Source organism: Culex quinquefasciatus, chromosome 3 (assembly GCF_015732765.1).
Source record: "Culex quinquefasciatus strain JHB chromosome 3, VPISU_Cqui_1.0_pri_paternal, whole genome shotgun sequence".
Taxonomy (NCBI): Eukaryota; Metazoa; Arthropoda; class Insecta; order Diptera; family Culicidae; genus Culex; species Culex quinquefasciatus.
Genome location: NC_051863.1, coordinates 69088698 through 69102728, shown reverse-complemented (window position 1 = coordinate 69102728; position 14031 = coordinate 69088698). Strand labels below are relative to the sequence as shown.

At 41.3% G+C, this 14031-nt stretch overlaps 1 protein-coding gene across 2 annotated transcripts in view; it reads right to left on the bottom strand.

Moving 5' to 3' along the window:
* Positions 1-14031, bottom strand: part of LOC6046389 (calcium/calmodulin-dependent protein kinase kinase 1) — a 296769-nt gene that overhangs the window by 15378 nt on the left and 267360 nt on the right. Inside the window, exons 3-5 of one of the 2 annotated variants that reach the window (XM_038264287.1) lie at positions 12575-12641; positions 12059-12501; positions 11133-11440 (exon numbers count right to left, since the gene is read on the bottom strand). In XM_038264287.1, the coding sequence (XP_038120215.1) occupies positions 11133-11440; positions 12059-12501; positions 12575-12641 (818 nt within the window). Of the gene's footprint in view, positions 1-11132; positions 12502-12574; positions 12642-14031 lie in introns of both variants that reach the window. The other variant, XM_038264286.1, reaches the window with a different exon arrangement.

Here is a 14031-nt window from a genome sequence, read left to right as displayed (position 1 = left end):
TTTTTTCACTGTTTGATTTTTTATAATTTTTGGATTGAAGATATCGTAAAACCCTTTCAATCAATTGTTGTACACATCTTGGAGAATGTTTGGTGAAAATATGAACTTTTTTGGGGGTCATCCAAAGAAACTGGGTGGTCGATAAACGACGTACTTTTGGTATTTTGATATTAACCCGTATCCAATCCGATCAAACATAGGCAATATGGGTATCAAACTACATGATTTTGAATGACCAACTCAGAAAAGTTAATTTGAGGTCAGTTCTTGGACCCTGGCCACTTCGGAACCGGTTCTGGGTACCCCCGGAGAACCTATGAAGTGGTCAATATCATATCAGAGCAAAGCCCATCAATATGGGTATCAAAATTCTTCATATTGTCCACACATCTCAAAAATGGTCTTCCAAAATGATTTTCTGGCCACTGGCCACTCCGGAACCGGTTCCGGATTCCCCCCGGAGAAATCTTCGAAGTGGCCAATATCATATCAGAACAAGTCCCATCAATATGGGTATCAAAATTCTTCAGTTTGTCAACAAATCTCAAAAATGGTCTTCCAAAATATTTTTCTGGCCACTGGCCACTCCGGAACCGGTTCCGGATATCCCCCCGGGGAAATCTTTGAAGTGGCCAATATCATATCAGAGCAAGGCCCATCAATATGGTTATCAAAATTCTTCATTTTATCAACACATCTCAAAAATTGTCTTCCAAAATGATTTTCTGGCCACTGGCCACTCTGGAACCGGTTCCGGATTCCCCCCGGAGAAATCTTCGAAGTGGCCAATATCATATCAGAACAAGTCCCGTCAATATGGGTATCAAAATTCTTCATTTTGTCAACACATCTCAAAATGGTCTTCCAAAATATTTTCTGGCCACTGGCCACTCCGGAACCGGTTCCGGATATCCCCGGGAAATCTTCGAATTGTCCAATATCATAACAGAACAAGTCCCATCAATATGGGTATCAAAATTCTTCATTTTTCAACACATCTCAAAAATGGTGTTCCAAAATAATTTTCTGGCCACTGGCCATTCCGGAACCGGTTCCGGATATCCCCCGGGGAAATCTTCGAAGTGGCCAATATCATATCAGAACAAAGCCCATCAATATTGGTATCAAAAATTTTCATTTTGTCGCAAAATTTCAAAAATGGTCTTCTAAAATGTTTTTCTGGCCACTGGAAACTCCGGAACCGGTTCCGGATTTCCCCCGGGGAAATCTTCGAAGTGGCCAATATCATATCAGAGCAAAGTCCATCAATATGGAATTAAAATTCTTCAGATTTTCATAACATCTCAAAAATGGTCTTCCAAAATATTTTTCTGGCCACTGGCCACTCCGGAACCGGTTCCGGATATCCCCCCGGGGAAATCTTCGAATTGTCCAATATCATAACAGAACAAGTCCCATCAATATGGGTATCAAAATTCTTCATTTTTCAACACATCTCAAAAATGGTGTTCCAAAATAATTTTCTGGCCACTGGAAACTCCGGAACCGGTTCCGGATATCCCCCGGGGAAATCTTCGAAGTGGCCAATATTATATCAGAACAAAGCCCATCAATATGGGTATCAAAATTCTTCATTTTGTCACAAAATTTCAAAAATGGTCTTCCAAAATGATTTTCTGGCCACTGACCACTCCGGAACCGGTTCGGATTCCCCGGAGAAATCTTCGAAGTGGCCAATATCATATCAGAGCAAAGTTCATCAATATGGAATTAAAATTCTTCAGATTTTCATTAGATCTCAAAAATGGTCTCCAAAATATTTTTCTGGCCACTGGCCACTCCGGAACCGGTTCCGGATATCCCCCCGGGAAAATCTTCGAAGTGGCCAATATCATATCAGAACAAAGCCCATCAATATTGGTATCAAAATTTTTCATTTTGTCGCAAAAATGGTCTTCTAAAATGTTTTTCTGGCCACTGGCCACTCCGGAACCGGTTCCGGATTTCCCCCGGGAAAATCTTCGAAGAGGCCAATATCATATCAGAGCAAGTCCCATCAATATGGGTATCAAAATTCTTCATTTTGATAACACATCTCTAAAATGGTCTCCAAAATATTTTTCTGGCCACTGGCCACTCCGGAACCGGTTCCGGATATCCCCCCTGGGAAATCTTCGAAGTGGCCAATATCATATCAGAGCAAGTCCCATCAATATGGGTATCAAAATTCTTCAATTTTGTCAATACATCTCAAAAATGGTCTTCCGAAATATTTTTCTGACCACTGGCCACTTCGGAACCGGTTCCGGATTTCTACCCAGGGAAATCTTCGAAGTGGCCAATATCATATCAGAACAAAGCCCATCAATATTGGTATCAAAATTTTTCATTTTGTCGCAAAATTTCAAAAATGGTCTTCTAAAATGTTTTTCTGGCCACTGGCCACTCCGGAACCGGTTCCGGATTTCCCCCGGGGAAATCTTCGAAGTGGCCAATATCATATCAGAGCAAAGTGTTGAAAACTGAAGAATTTTGATACCCATATTGATGGGACTTGTTCTGTTATGATATTGGACAATTCGAAGATTTCCCCAAGGGGGTATTCGGAACCGGTTCCGGAGTGGCCAGTGGCCAGAAAAATATTTTGGAAGACCATTTTTGAGATGTGTTGACAAAATGTAAAATTTTGATACCCATATTGATGGGCTTTGTTCTGTTATGATATTTGCCACTTCGAAGATTTCCCCGGAGGGGATATCCGGAACCGGTTCCGGAGTGGCCAGTGGCCAGAAAATATTTTGGAAGACCATTTTTGAGATGTGTTGACAAAATGAAGAATTTTGATACCCATATTGATGGGACTTGTTCTGTTATGATATTGGACTATTCGAAAATTTCCCCGGGGGATATCCGGAACCGGTTCCGGAGTGGCCAGTGGCCAGAAAAATATTTTGGAAGACCATTTTTGAGATGTGTTGACAAAATGTAAAATTTTGATACCCATATTGATGGGCTTTGTTCTGATATGATATTCGCCACTTTGAAGATTTCCCCGGAGGGGATATCCGGAACCGGTTCCGGAGTGGCCAGTGGCCAGAAAATATTTTGGAAGACCATTTTTTGAGATGTGTTGAAAAATTAAGAATTTTGATACCCATATTGATGGGACTTGTTCTGTTATGATATTGGACTATTCGAAAATTTCCCCGGGGGATATCCGGAACCGGTTCCGGAGTGGCCAGTGGCCAGAAAAATATTTTGGAAGACCATTTTTGAGATGTGTTGACAAAATGTAAAATTTTGATACCCATATTGATGGGCTTTGTTCTGATATGATATTCGCCACTTTGAAGATTTCCCCGGAGGGGATATCCGGAACCGGTTCCGGAGTGGCCAGTGGCCAGAAAATATTTTGGAAGACCATTTTTTGAGATGTGTTGACAGAATTAAGAATTTTGATACCCATATTGATGGGACTTGTTCTGTTATGATATTGGACAATTCGAAAATTTCCCCGGGGGATATCCGGAACCGGATTTGCCAGTGGCCAGAAAAATATTTTGGAAGACCATTTTTGAGATGTGTTGATAAAATGAAGAATTTTGATACCCATATTGATGGGCTTTGCTATGATATGATATTGGTGACTTCGAAGATTTCCCGGGGATTCCGGAACCGGTTCCGGCCAGTGGCCAGAAAAACATTTTGGATGACCATTTTTGAAATTTTTGACAAAATGTATAATTTTGATACCCATATTGATGGGCTTTGTTCTGTTATGATATTGGACAATTCGAAGATTCTCCCGGGGGGATATCCGGATCCGGTTCCGGAGTGGCCAGTGGTCAGAAAAATATTTTGGAAGACCATTTTTGAGATGTGTTGACAAAATGAAGAATTTTGATACCCATATTGATGGGACTTGTTCTGTTATGATATTGGCCACTTCGAAGATTTCCGGGGATATCCGGAACCGGTTCCGGAGTGGCCAGTGGCCAGAAAAATATTTTGGAGACCTTTTTTGAGATGTGTTGACAAAATGAAGAATTTTGATACCCATATTGATGGGACTTGTTCTGATATGATATTGGCCACATCGAAGATTTCTCCGGGGGGAATCCGGAACCGGTTCCGGAGTGGCCAGTGGCCAGAAAAATATTTTGGAAGACCATTTTTGAGATGTAATGAAAATCTGAAGAATTTTAATTCCATATTGATGGACTTTGCTCTGATATGATATTGGCCACTTCGAAGATTTCCCCGGGGGATATCCGGAACCGGTTCCGGAGTGGCCAGTTGCCAGAAAAACATTTTAGAAGACCATTTTTGCGACAAAATGAAAAAAATTGATACCAATATTGATGGGCTTTGTTCTGATATGATATTGGCCACTTCGAAGATTTTCCCGGGGGGATATCCGGAACCGGTTCCGGAGTGGCCAGAAGCCAGAAAAATATTTTGGAAGACCATTTTTGAGATGTGTTGACAGAATTAAGAATTTTGATACCCATATTGATGGGCTTTGTTCTGATATAATATTGGCCACTTCGAAGATTTCCCCGGGGGGATATCCGGAACCGGTTCCGGATTTGCCAGTGGCCAGAAAAATATTTTGGAAGACCATTTTTGAGATGTGTTGACAAAATGAAGAATTTTGATACCCATATTGATGGGACTTGCTCTGATATGATATTGGTGACTTCGAAGATTTCCCCGGGGGAATCCGGAACCGGTTTCGGAGTGGCCAGTGGCCAGAAAAACATTTTGGATGACCATTTTTGAAATTTTTTGACAAAATGTATAATTTTGATACCCATATTGATGGGCTTTTTTCTGTTATGATATTGGACAATTCGAAGATTCCCCGGGGATATCCGGATCCGGTTCCGGAGTGGCCAGTGGCCAGAAAATTATTTTGGAAGACCATTTTTGAGATGTGTTGACAAAATGAAGAATTTTGATACCCATATTGATGGGACTTGTTCTGTTATGATATTGGCCACTTCGAAGATTTCCCCGGGGGATATCCGGAACCGGTTCCGGAGTGGCCAGTGGCCAGAAAAATATTTTGGAACACCATTTTTGAGATGTGTTGACAAAATGAAGAATTTTGATACCCATATTGATGGGACTTGTTCTGATATGATATTGGCCACTTCGAAGATTTCGCCGGGGGGAATCCGGAACCGGTTCCGGAGTGGCCAGTGGCCAGAAAAATATTTTGGAAGACCATTTTTGAGATGTAATGAAAATCTGAAGAATTTTAATTCCATATTGATGGACTTTGCTCTGATATGATATTGGCCACTTCGAAGATTTCCCCGGGGGATATCCGGAACCGGTTCCGGAGTGGCCAGTGGCCAGAAAAACATTTTAGAAGACCATTTTTGAAATTTTGCGACAAAATGAAAAAAATTGATACCAATATTGATGGGCTTTGTTCTGATATGATATTGGCCACTTCGAAGATTTCCCCGGGGGATATCCGGAACCGGTTCCGGAGTGGCCAGTGGCCAGAAAATTATTTTGGAACACCATTTTTGAGATGTGTTGAAGAATGAAGAATTTTGATACCCATATTGATGGGACTTGTTCTGTTATGATATTGGACAATTCGAAGATTTCCCCGGGGGGATATCCGGAACCGGTTCCGGGTGGCCAGTGGCCAGAAAAATATTTAGGAAGACCATTTTTGAGATGTGTTGACAAAATGAAGAATTTTGATACCCATATTGATGGGACTTGTTCTGATATGATATTGGCCACTTCGAAGATTTCTCCGGGGGGAATCCGGAACCGGTTCTGGAGTGGCCAGTGGCCAGAAAATCATTTTGGAAGACCATTTTTGAGATGTGTTGATAAAATGAAGAATTTTGATAACCATATTGATGGGCCTTGCTCTGATATGATATTGGCCACTTCAAAGATTTCCCCGGAGGGGATATCCGGAACCGGTTCCGGAGTGGCCAGTGGCCAGAAAATATTTTGGAAGACCATTTTTTGAGATGTGTTGAAAAATTAAGAATTTTGATACCCATATTGATGGGACTTGTTCTGTTATGATATTGGACTATTCGAAAATTTCCCCGGGGGATATCCGGAACCGGTTCCGGAGTGGCCAGTGGCCAGAAAAATATTTTGGAAGACCATTTTTGAGATGTGTTGACAAAATGTAAAATTTTGATACCCATATTGATGGGCTTTGTTCTGATATGATATTGGCCACTTCGAAGATTTCTCCGGGGGGAATCCGGAACCGGTTCTGGAGTGGCCAGTGGCCAGAAAATCATTTTGGAAGACCATTTTTGAGATGTGTTGATAAAATGAAGAATTTTGATAACCATATTGATGGGCCTTGCTCTGATATGATATTCGCCACTTCGAAGATTTCCCCGGAGGGGATATCCGGAACCGGTTCCGGAGTGGCCAGTGGCCAGAAAATATTTTGGAAGACCATTTTTTGAGATGTGTTGAAAAATTAAGAATTTTGATACCCATATTGATGGGACTTGTTCTGTTATGATATTGGACAATTCGAAGATTTCCCCGGGGGGATATCCGGAACCGGTTCCGGACTGGCCAGTGGCCAGAAAAATATTTAGGAAGACCATTTTTGAGATGTGTTGACAAAATGAAGAATTTTGATACCCATATTGATGGGACTTGTTCTGATATGATATTGGCCACTTCGAAGATTTCTCCGGGGGGAATCCGGAACCGGTTCTGGAGTGGCCAGTGGCCAGAAAATCATTTTGGAAGACCATTTTTGAGATGTGTTGATAAAATGAAGAATTTTGATAACCATATTGATGGGCCTTGCTCTGATATGATATTCGCCACTTCGAAGATTTCCCCGGAGGGGATATCCGGAACCGGTTCCGGAGTGGCCAGTGGCCAGAAAATATTTTGGAAGACCATTTTTTGAGATGTGTTGAAAAATTAAGAATTTTGATACCCATATTGATGGGACTTGTTCTGTTATGATATTGGACAATTCGAAAATTTCCCCGGGGGATATCCGGAACCGGTTCCGGATTTGCCAGTGGCCAGAAAAATATTTTGGAAGACCATTTTTGAGATGTGTTGATAAAATGAAGAATTTTGATACCCATATTGATGGGCTTTGCTATGATATGATATTGGTGACTTCGAAGATTTCCCCGGGGGGGATTCCGGAACCGGTTCCGGAGTGGCCAGTGGCCAGAAAAACATTTTGGATGACCATTTTTGAAATTTTTTGACAAAATGTATAATTTTGATACCCATATTGATGGGCTTTGTTCTGTTATGATATTGGACAATTCGAAGATTCTCCCGGGGGGATATCCGGATCCGGTTCCGGAGTGGCCAGTGGTCAGAAAAATATTTTGGAAGACCATTTTTGAGATGTGTTGACAAAATGAAGAATTTTGATACCCATATTGATGGGACTTGTTCTGTTATGATATTGGCCACTTCGAAGATTTCCCCGGGGGATATCCGGAACCGGTTCCGGAGTGGCCAGTGGCCAGAAAAATATTTTGGAGACCTTTTTTGAGATGTGTTGACAAAATGAAGAATTTTGATACCCATATTGATGGGACTTGTTCTGATATGATATTGGCCACTTCGAAGATTTCTCCGGGGGGAATCCGGAACCGGTTCCGGAGTGGCCAGTGGCCAGAAAAATATTTTGGAAGACCATTTTTGAGATGTAATGAAAATCTGAAGAATTTTAATTCCATATTGATGGACTTTGCTCTGATATGATATTGGCCACTTCGAAGATTTCCCCGGGGGAAATCCGGAACCGGTTCCGGAGTGGCCAGTTGCCAGAAAAACATTTTAGAAGACCATTTTTGCGACAAAATGAAAAAAATTGATACCAATATTGATGGGCTTTGTTCTGATATGATATTGGCCACTTCGAAGATTTTCCCGGGGGGATATCCGGAACCGGTTCCGGAGTGGACAGAAGCCAGAAAAATATTTTGGAAGACCATTTTTGAGATGTGTTGACAGAATTAAGAATTTTGATACCCATATTGATGGGCTTTGTTCTGATATAATATTGGCCACTTCGAAGATTTCCCCGGGGGGATATCCGGAACCGGTTCCGGATTTGCCAGTGGCCAGAAAAATATTTTGGAAGACCATTTTTGAGATGTGTTGACAAAATGAAGAATTTTGATACCCATATTGATGGGACTTGCTCTGATATGATATTGGTGACTTCGAAGATTTCCCCGGGGGAATCCGGAACCGGTTTCGGAGTGGCCAGTGGCCAGAAAAACATTTTGGATGACCATTTTTGAAATTTTTTGACAAAATGTATAATTTTGATACCCATATTGATGGGCTTTTTTCTGTTATGATATTGGACAATTCGAAGATTCCCCCGGGGGGATATCCGGATCCGGTTCCGGAGTGGCCAGTGGCCAGAAAATTATTTTGGAAGACCATTTTTGAGATGTGTTGACAAAATGAAGAATTTTGATACCCATATTGATGGGACTTGTTCTGTTATGATATTGGCCACTTCGAAGATTTCCCCGGGGGATATCCGGAACCGGTTCCGGAGTGGCCAGTGGCCAGAAAAATATTTTGGAACACCATTTTTGAGATGTGTTGACAAAATGAAGAATTTTGATACCCATATTGATGGGACTTGTTCTGATATGATATTGGCCACTTCGAAGATTTCGCCGGGGGGAATCCGGAACCGGTTCCGGAGTGGCCAGTGGCCAGAAAAATATTTTGGAAGACCATTTTTGAGATGTAATGGAAATCTGAAGAATTTTAATTCCATATTGATGGACTTTGCTCTGATATGATATTGGCCACTTCGAAGATTTCCCCGGGGGATATCCGGAACCGGTTCCGGAGTGGCCAGTGGCCAGAAAAACATTTTAGAAGACCATTTTTGAAATTTTGCGACAAAATGAAAAAAATTGATACCAATATTGATGGGCTTTGTTCTGATATGATATTGGCCACTTCGAAGATTTCCCCGGGGGATATCCGGAACCGGTTCCGGAGTGGCCAGTGGCCAGAAAATTATTTTGGAACACCATTTTTGAGATGTGTTGAAGAATGAAGAATTTTGATACCCATATTGATGGGACTTGTTCTGTTATGATATTGGACAATTCGAAGATTTCCCCGGGGGGATATCCGGAACCGGTTCCGGAGTGGCCAGTGGCCAGAAAAATATTTAGGAAGACCATTTTTGAGATGTGTTGACAAAATGAAGAATTTTGATACCCATATTGATGGGACTTGTTCTGATATGATATTGGCCACTTCGAAGATTTCTCCGGGGGGAATCCGGAACCGGTTCTGGAGTGGCCAGTGGCCAGAAAATCATTTTGGAAGACCATTTTTGAGATGTGTTGATAAAATGAAGAATTTTGATAACCATATTGATGGGCCTTGCTCTGATATGATATTGGCCACTTCAAAGATTTCCCCGGGGGGATATCCGGAACCGGTTCCGGAGTGGCCAGTGGCCAGAAAAATATTTTGGAAGACCATTTTTGAGATGTGTTGATAAAATGAAGAATTTTGATACCCATATTGATGGGACTTGTTCTGATATGATATTGGCCACTTCGAAGATTTCTCCGGGGGGAATCCGGAACCGGTTCCGGAGTGGCCAGTGGCCAGAAAATCATTTTTGTAGACCATTTTTGAGATGTGTTGACAAAATGAAGAATTTTGATACCCATATTGATGGGCTTTGCTCTGATATGATATTGGCCACTTCATAGGTTCTCCGGGGGTACCCAGAACCGGTTCCGAAGTGGCCAGGGTCCAAGAACTGACCTCAAATTAACTTTTCTGAGTTGGTCATTCAAAATCATGTAGTTTGATACCCATATTGCCTATGTTTGATCGGATTGGATACGGGTTAATATCAAAATACCAAAAGTACGTCGTTTATCGACCACCCAGTTTCTTTGGATGACCCCCAAAAAAGTTCATATTTTCACCAAACATTCTCCAAGATGTGTACAACAATTGATTGAAAGGGTTTTACGATATCTTCAATCCAAAAATTATAAAAAATCAAACAGTGAAAAAAATAACCCTGTGTGGCAAAGTTAATCTCCCCTTAATATTGGTTATATTAATATTTATGGCTCGCGGGGTGATTTTTTGAATGATCATGTAAAATGGCCCTTTCACCAATCTTTAAAGAAATTTTTAATTCTAGAAAAATCAGATATAGTTCAAGCTTTTTTTATTGAAACTTAAGAGATTGTTATAGATGTTTTTTTTTTAATAAAAATGATCATTTATCCATATTTGAATTCGATTGAACGAAACAAATATTTTGTGGTTGGTTGAGTGTTTATTCAGAATGCTTATTTGACTAAGGTAGGAAACTGTAAAGATTGCAAGAATACAGATATTCCATATTATTCACAAGCACTCTTCGTGATTTGAACTTATGACATTTGGTTACGAATCTGAGTGCACAACGTCTGATTCAGGCAGACAAAACAAATTAAATTTTATTGAAATTGGAGAAATAATTGTTGAAAAATCACTTTGCAGTGATTTATCATTATAGTTGCTTTTTATTTTAAAATAATACATAATTCATTTTCAAAGTTTTTGCTGAATAAAATTTTTTAAAATATGAAAAAATCCTTGAAAATACAAGTGAAATCAATAAAATACCTTATTTCAATTTCCTTATCATTTTGAAAATATGTTTGTTTCTAGCCACAAAATGTTCAACCATCCCTCGAAAATACTGTATTTCCTGATTTAATATTTGTCATAAAAATTGTAATAGAAAAGCTGTAATGCTGGTTAATAAATTTGAACAACTAGAGTGGAAGCTTTTTTAAACAAAACTTTTGGAAAGAATTTTTGTTTAGTATCCATTATTTAAAGACGAAAAAAATACATGAATTAAAAAAAATATCGGTAAATGTATTTTTCGGTTTTACAAAAATTAAAGTTTTTTTTTTTTTCAAATAAACAATTTTTACATTTGGACCACAAGCTCAAATGAGCTTCAAATTTGGCCCGGCATTCAAAAACTTTGAGCACCTCTGAGTTAAGAAATAGCCACTGAATCCGCTTTGCAAATGAGGAAAAATTTACTTTACTTACTTTATAGGTATGCAAATAGAATACGACAGTGAAGAATTTTCAAGATTTTCTAAAGTGCAACCAACCTGGCCAATTTGATCCAGCAGTTTGTACTGGTTGAGCTGCAGAAAGCTGCCCGTCTGCTCGATGGACACCCGGCGGGACTCGCGCAACGGTGTCCGGCGGCGGCCACTCCGCGGACTACCGTACGGGCTGTTGTACGGACTGTACGGCACGTTCGGATAGATTGGTCGCGTTTGGTCCAGCGTTTGCAGCTTCGGCAGCACCCGGCCCCGAAAGGCGACGCCGGCCGCGGCCAACCCGACCGAGTGGATGTCCAGCTGGGACTCGCTCCGGTTTGTGGCCTCCAGCAGATCGTCGTTATCTACCAGATCTAGGGATTGAGTTTTGGGTAAGATTTTAATGTGCTGGGTCATGAACCGGATGCTGTGGGAGGCGGTCGGATTGTGGGGATGGTGGTACACGTGCGGGACACGTGGCGGGTGATGGGGATGGTGGTACGGGGTGTTAGTGTGGATGGGTGGTTTGCTTGAGCATGCTTGGGCGGCTGCGGCGGCTGAAGCTGATGCGGCGGCGGCGGAAGCGGTGACGACCATCGCGACGGCAGCAGCGGCGGCCAACGATGACGTTCCTCCCGGGGATTTTGGCGATTCGTTGGTTGGTTTGGTTTGGGTTGCGGGGCTTTCGTTGGTTATGGTTGTGGTTATTGAAGGCAAAGGTGGTGGCTTAATTTTGTTTGGATGACGCGTATCACACATGGTTACGGAAGGCGCGGACATTCCGTCGTTGCTCTGAGCAGGTGAGATGATGATGGGATGGTTAGTAGACGACGACTTGCAATGGTTATTAATACTGATGGTTTTCAATGGGTTATTAGCTGGTACATTCGTCAGGTGGTTCGTTGTATGTTGGTCGCTGTTGTTGGTTGGTTGGTTAGTTGAGGCATTGGTAACATTCAAATTGACGGATCGTTCCGACGCGGCGGTGGTACCTGTTTTCGGCGGTCCAACCTGCTCCTGCTTTTGCTCCTCTTCTACTGGCCGACTTTTAATGCTAGGGGAATTGGTTGGTGCTACTTGAACATCTACTTGACTATTCGCGGACTGCTCGTCACTATTGCAATTAAAGCTAACGTTTTCCAGTCGTTTTATTTCGCTATCTAGGAGATTGTGCTGCTGCTGCTGCTGCTGTTGGACACTCTTCTCGACCACGTAGTCAAACAGGAGCGCCGGCGGTTGTGGAGGGTCAGCAGGTGGCGGAGTGATGTACTGCAAGCACTTCATGCTCGGCGAGTTGTTGTTGTTTAGGAACTTCCGGTCCAGGCTGTCGTCCGGTCCAAGGCTATCATCGACGACGACGACGGTTGCACTCTCAACGGGAGGCAGCTTGTTGTTGTGCGCTAGTGCTGGCCCGTCCATGTCGAGCGGTTGGTGCCTGGAGAGAGGTTGTAAAATTGAAGAATAGTTCAACGGTTGAGTAATTGAACCCAAAGTGGGGTTTATATTACCTGGCAAGGTCGGCAATCCGGGTGGCACATTGGTTACGACAGTTTCCACCTCCATGCCACGATGAGGCTGTAAGGACGAAGGAGAAAAAAACTTGATTTAAAATTTGCTTTTAATTTCGATTATATCTTCACTTGAACTAGTGTACAGCAAAAAACAATGGAAATATATCTTAAAACATTTATAAAGTGAATCCCAAATGTTTCTTTAGTTTTTTAAATGCATTTAGGCTTACCTGACAATTTCATCAGGTTTAAAAAATAGTTCAAATAATTTAAATGAAACTGGAAAGAGATTTTTTTCATTCATCTTTTTCGTTTTTTCGATGCTCTTATCTTTCGTAAACGATAAATACTGAAAATACTGATTGTTGAAAGAGCCAACTATCTGAGTCACTTAAAAGCTCTTTACATGACCATAAAACAATCATTTTTTTGCGAATTGCAGCCAACTGGAACAAGCAACGGACCAGCAACAACAAAAAAATCATTCCACAGTTTACCAATCAATTAGCGAAAATCCTCCAACGTCAACCGGTCCATATCGGTACCCGTGTATTACGTTTGTCGAATAAATCTGTCCCCTTTGCCATCAAGATATCGCACTTTACGACGCTGTAACTTTATACGATCTCTTCAGCTCGTGTCCCTTGCCTTGGCTTGCTTTAAGACGCCCATTTCTTGATTGTTTGTTCGGCTTGCTCAGCAAGATGCAGCCACCACAGGACAGCTGATGCCCTGGTTCGAGCGGGGGAACATGGCGATAATCCTTGTCTCCCCCGACCGACGACGACGGTGCGCAGTGACATCCAGCTCGCCCCCAAATCGGTTGGATTCAATTGAAAGAAAAATACCAAATAAAAAAAAAAAATGTCAAAAATAAAAATTCTTTTGCAGATTTTTTTTGATTAATAATCCCAAATATGTATTGAAAATATTCATTTAGTGATGTAACAACCAACTGAAATTGACCCAAGGTCACTGAACTCGAATTTAATGCATAAAAAATGAAAATTAAACACCACGACAAACATAATTCTTTGCTCAAGGTTCGATTACCTGAAACTATTCAGAAACTACCGAGAAATCCAACTTGGGATTATCGAAACGATTTTTTTTAACTTTTTCTCGATTCGAGAATCTTAAATTTTCAAAATGGCCTTTCTTATGCAACCAGGTGTACTTTCGTCTCAACGGGGCTTTGTAGATCCACCGGTGGCCATGGTTTGCCGATGGCGCGAATTGTTATCGTACTAAATATGGACGTATGAAACGAAATTTTATCACAGTTTGGGTTGTAAATTATGAAATTTATTGAGGTGAATGTGATTGTGGGAATGTGTGAGTTGGGCGGTTGTGCTCGGTGCCTTTCGCTTTGTCATTTCTTGTTCAATTTTTTTTTGTATCTTTCAAGAGATTCTGAAACGTTTCGAAATGATTTTGATAGCTAGAAATATTGC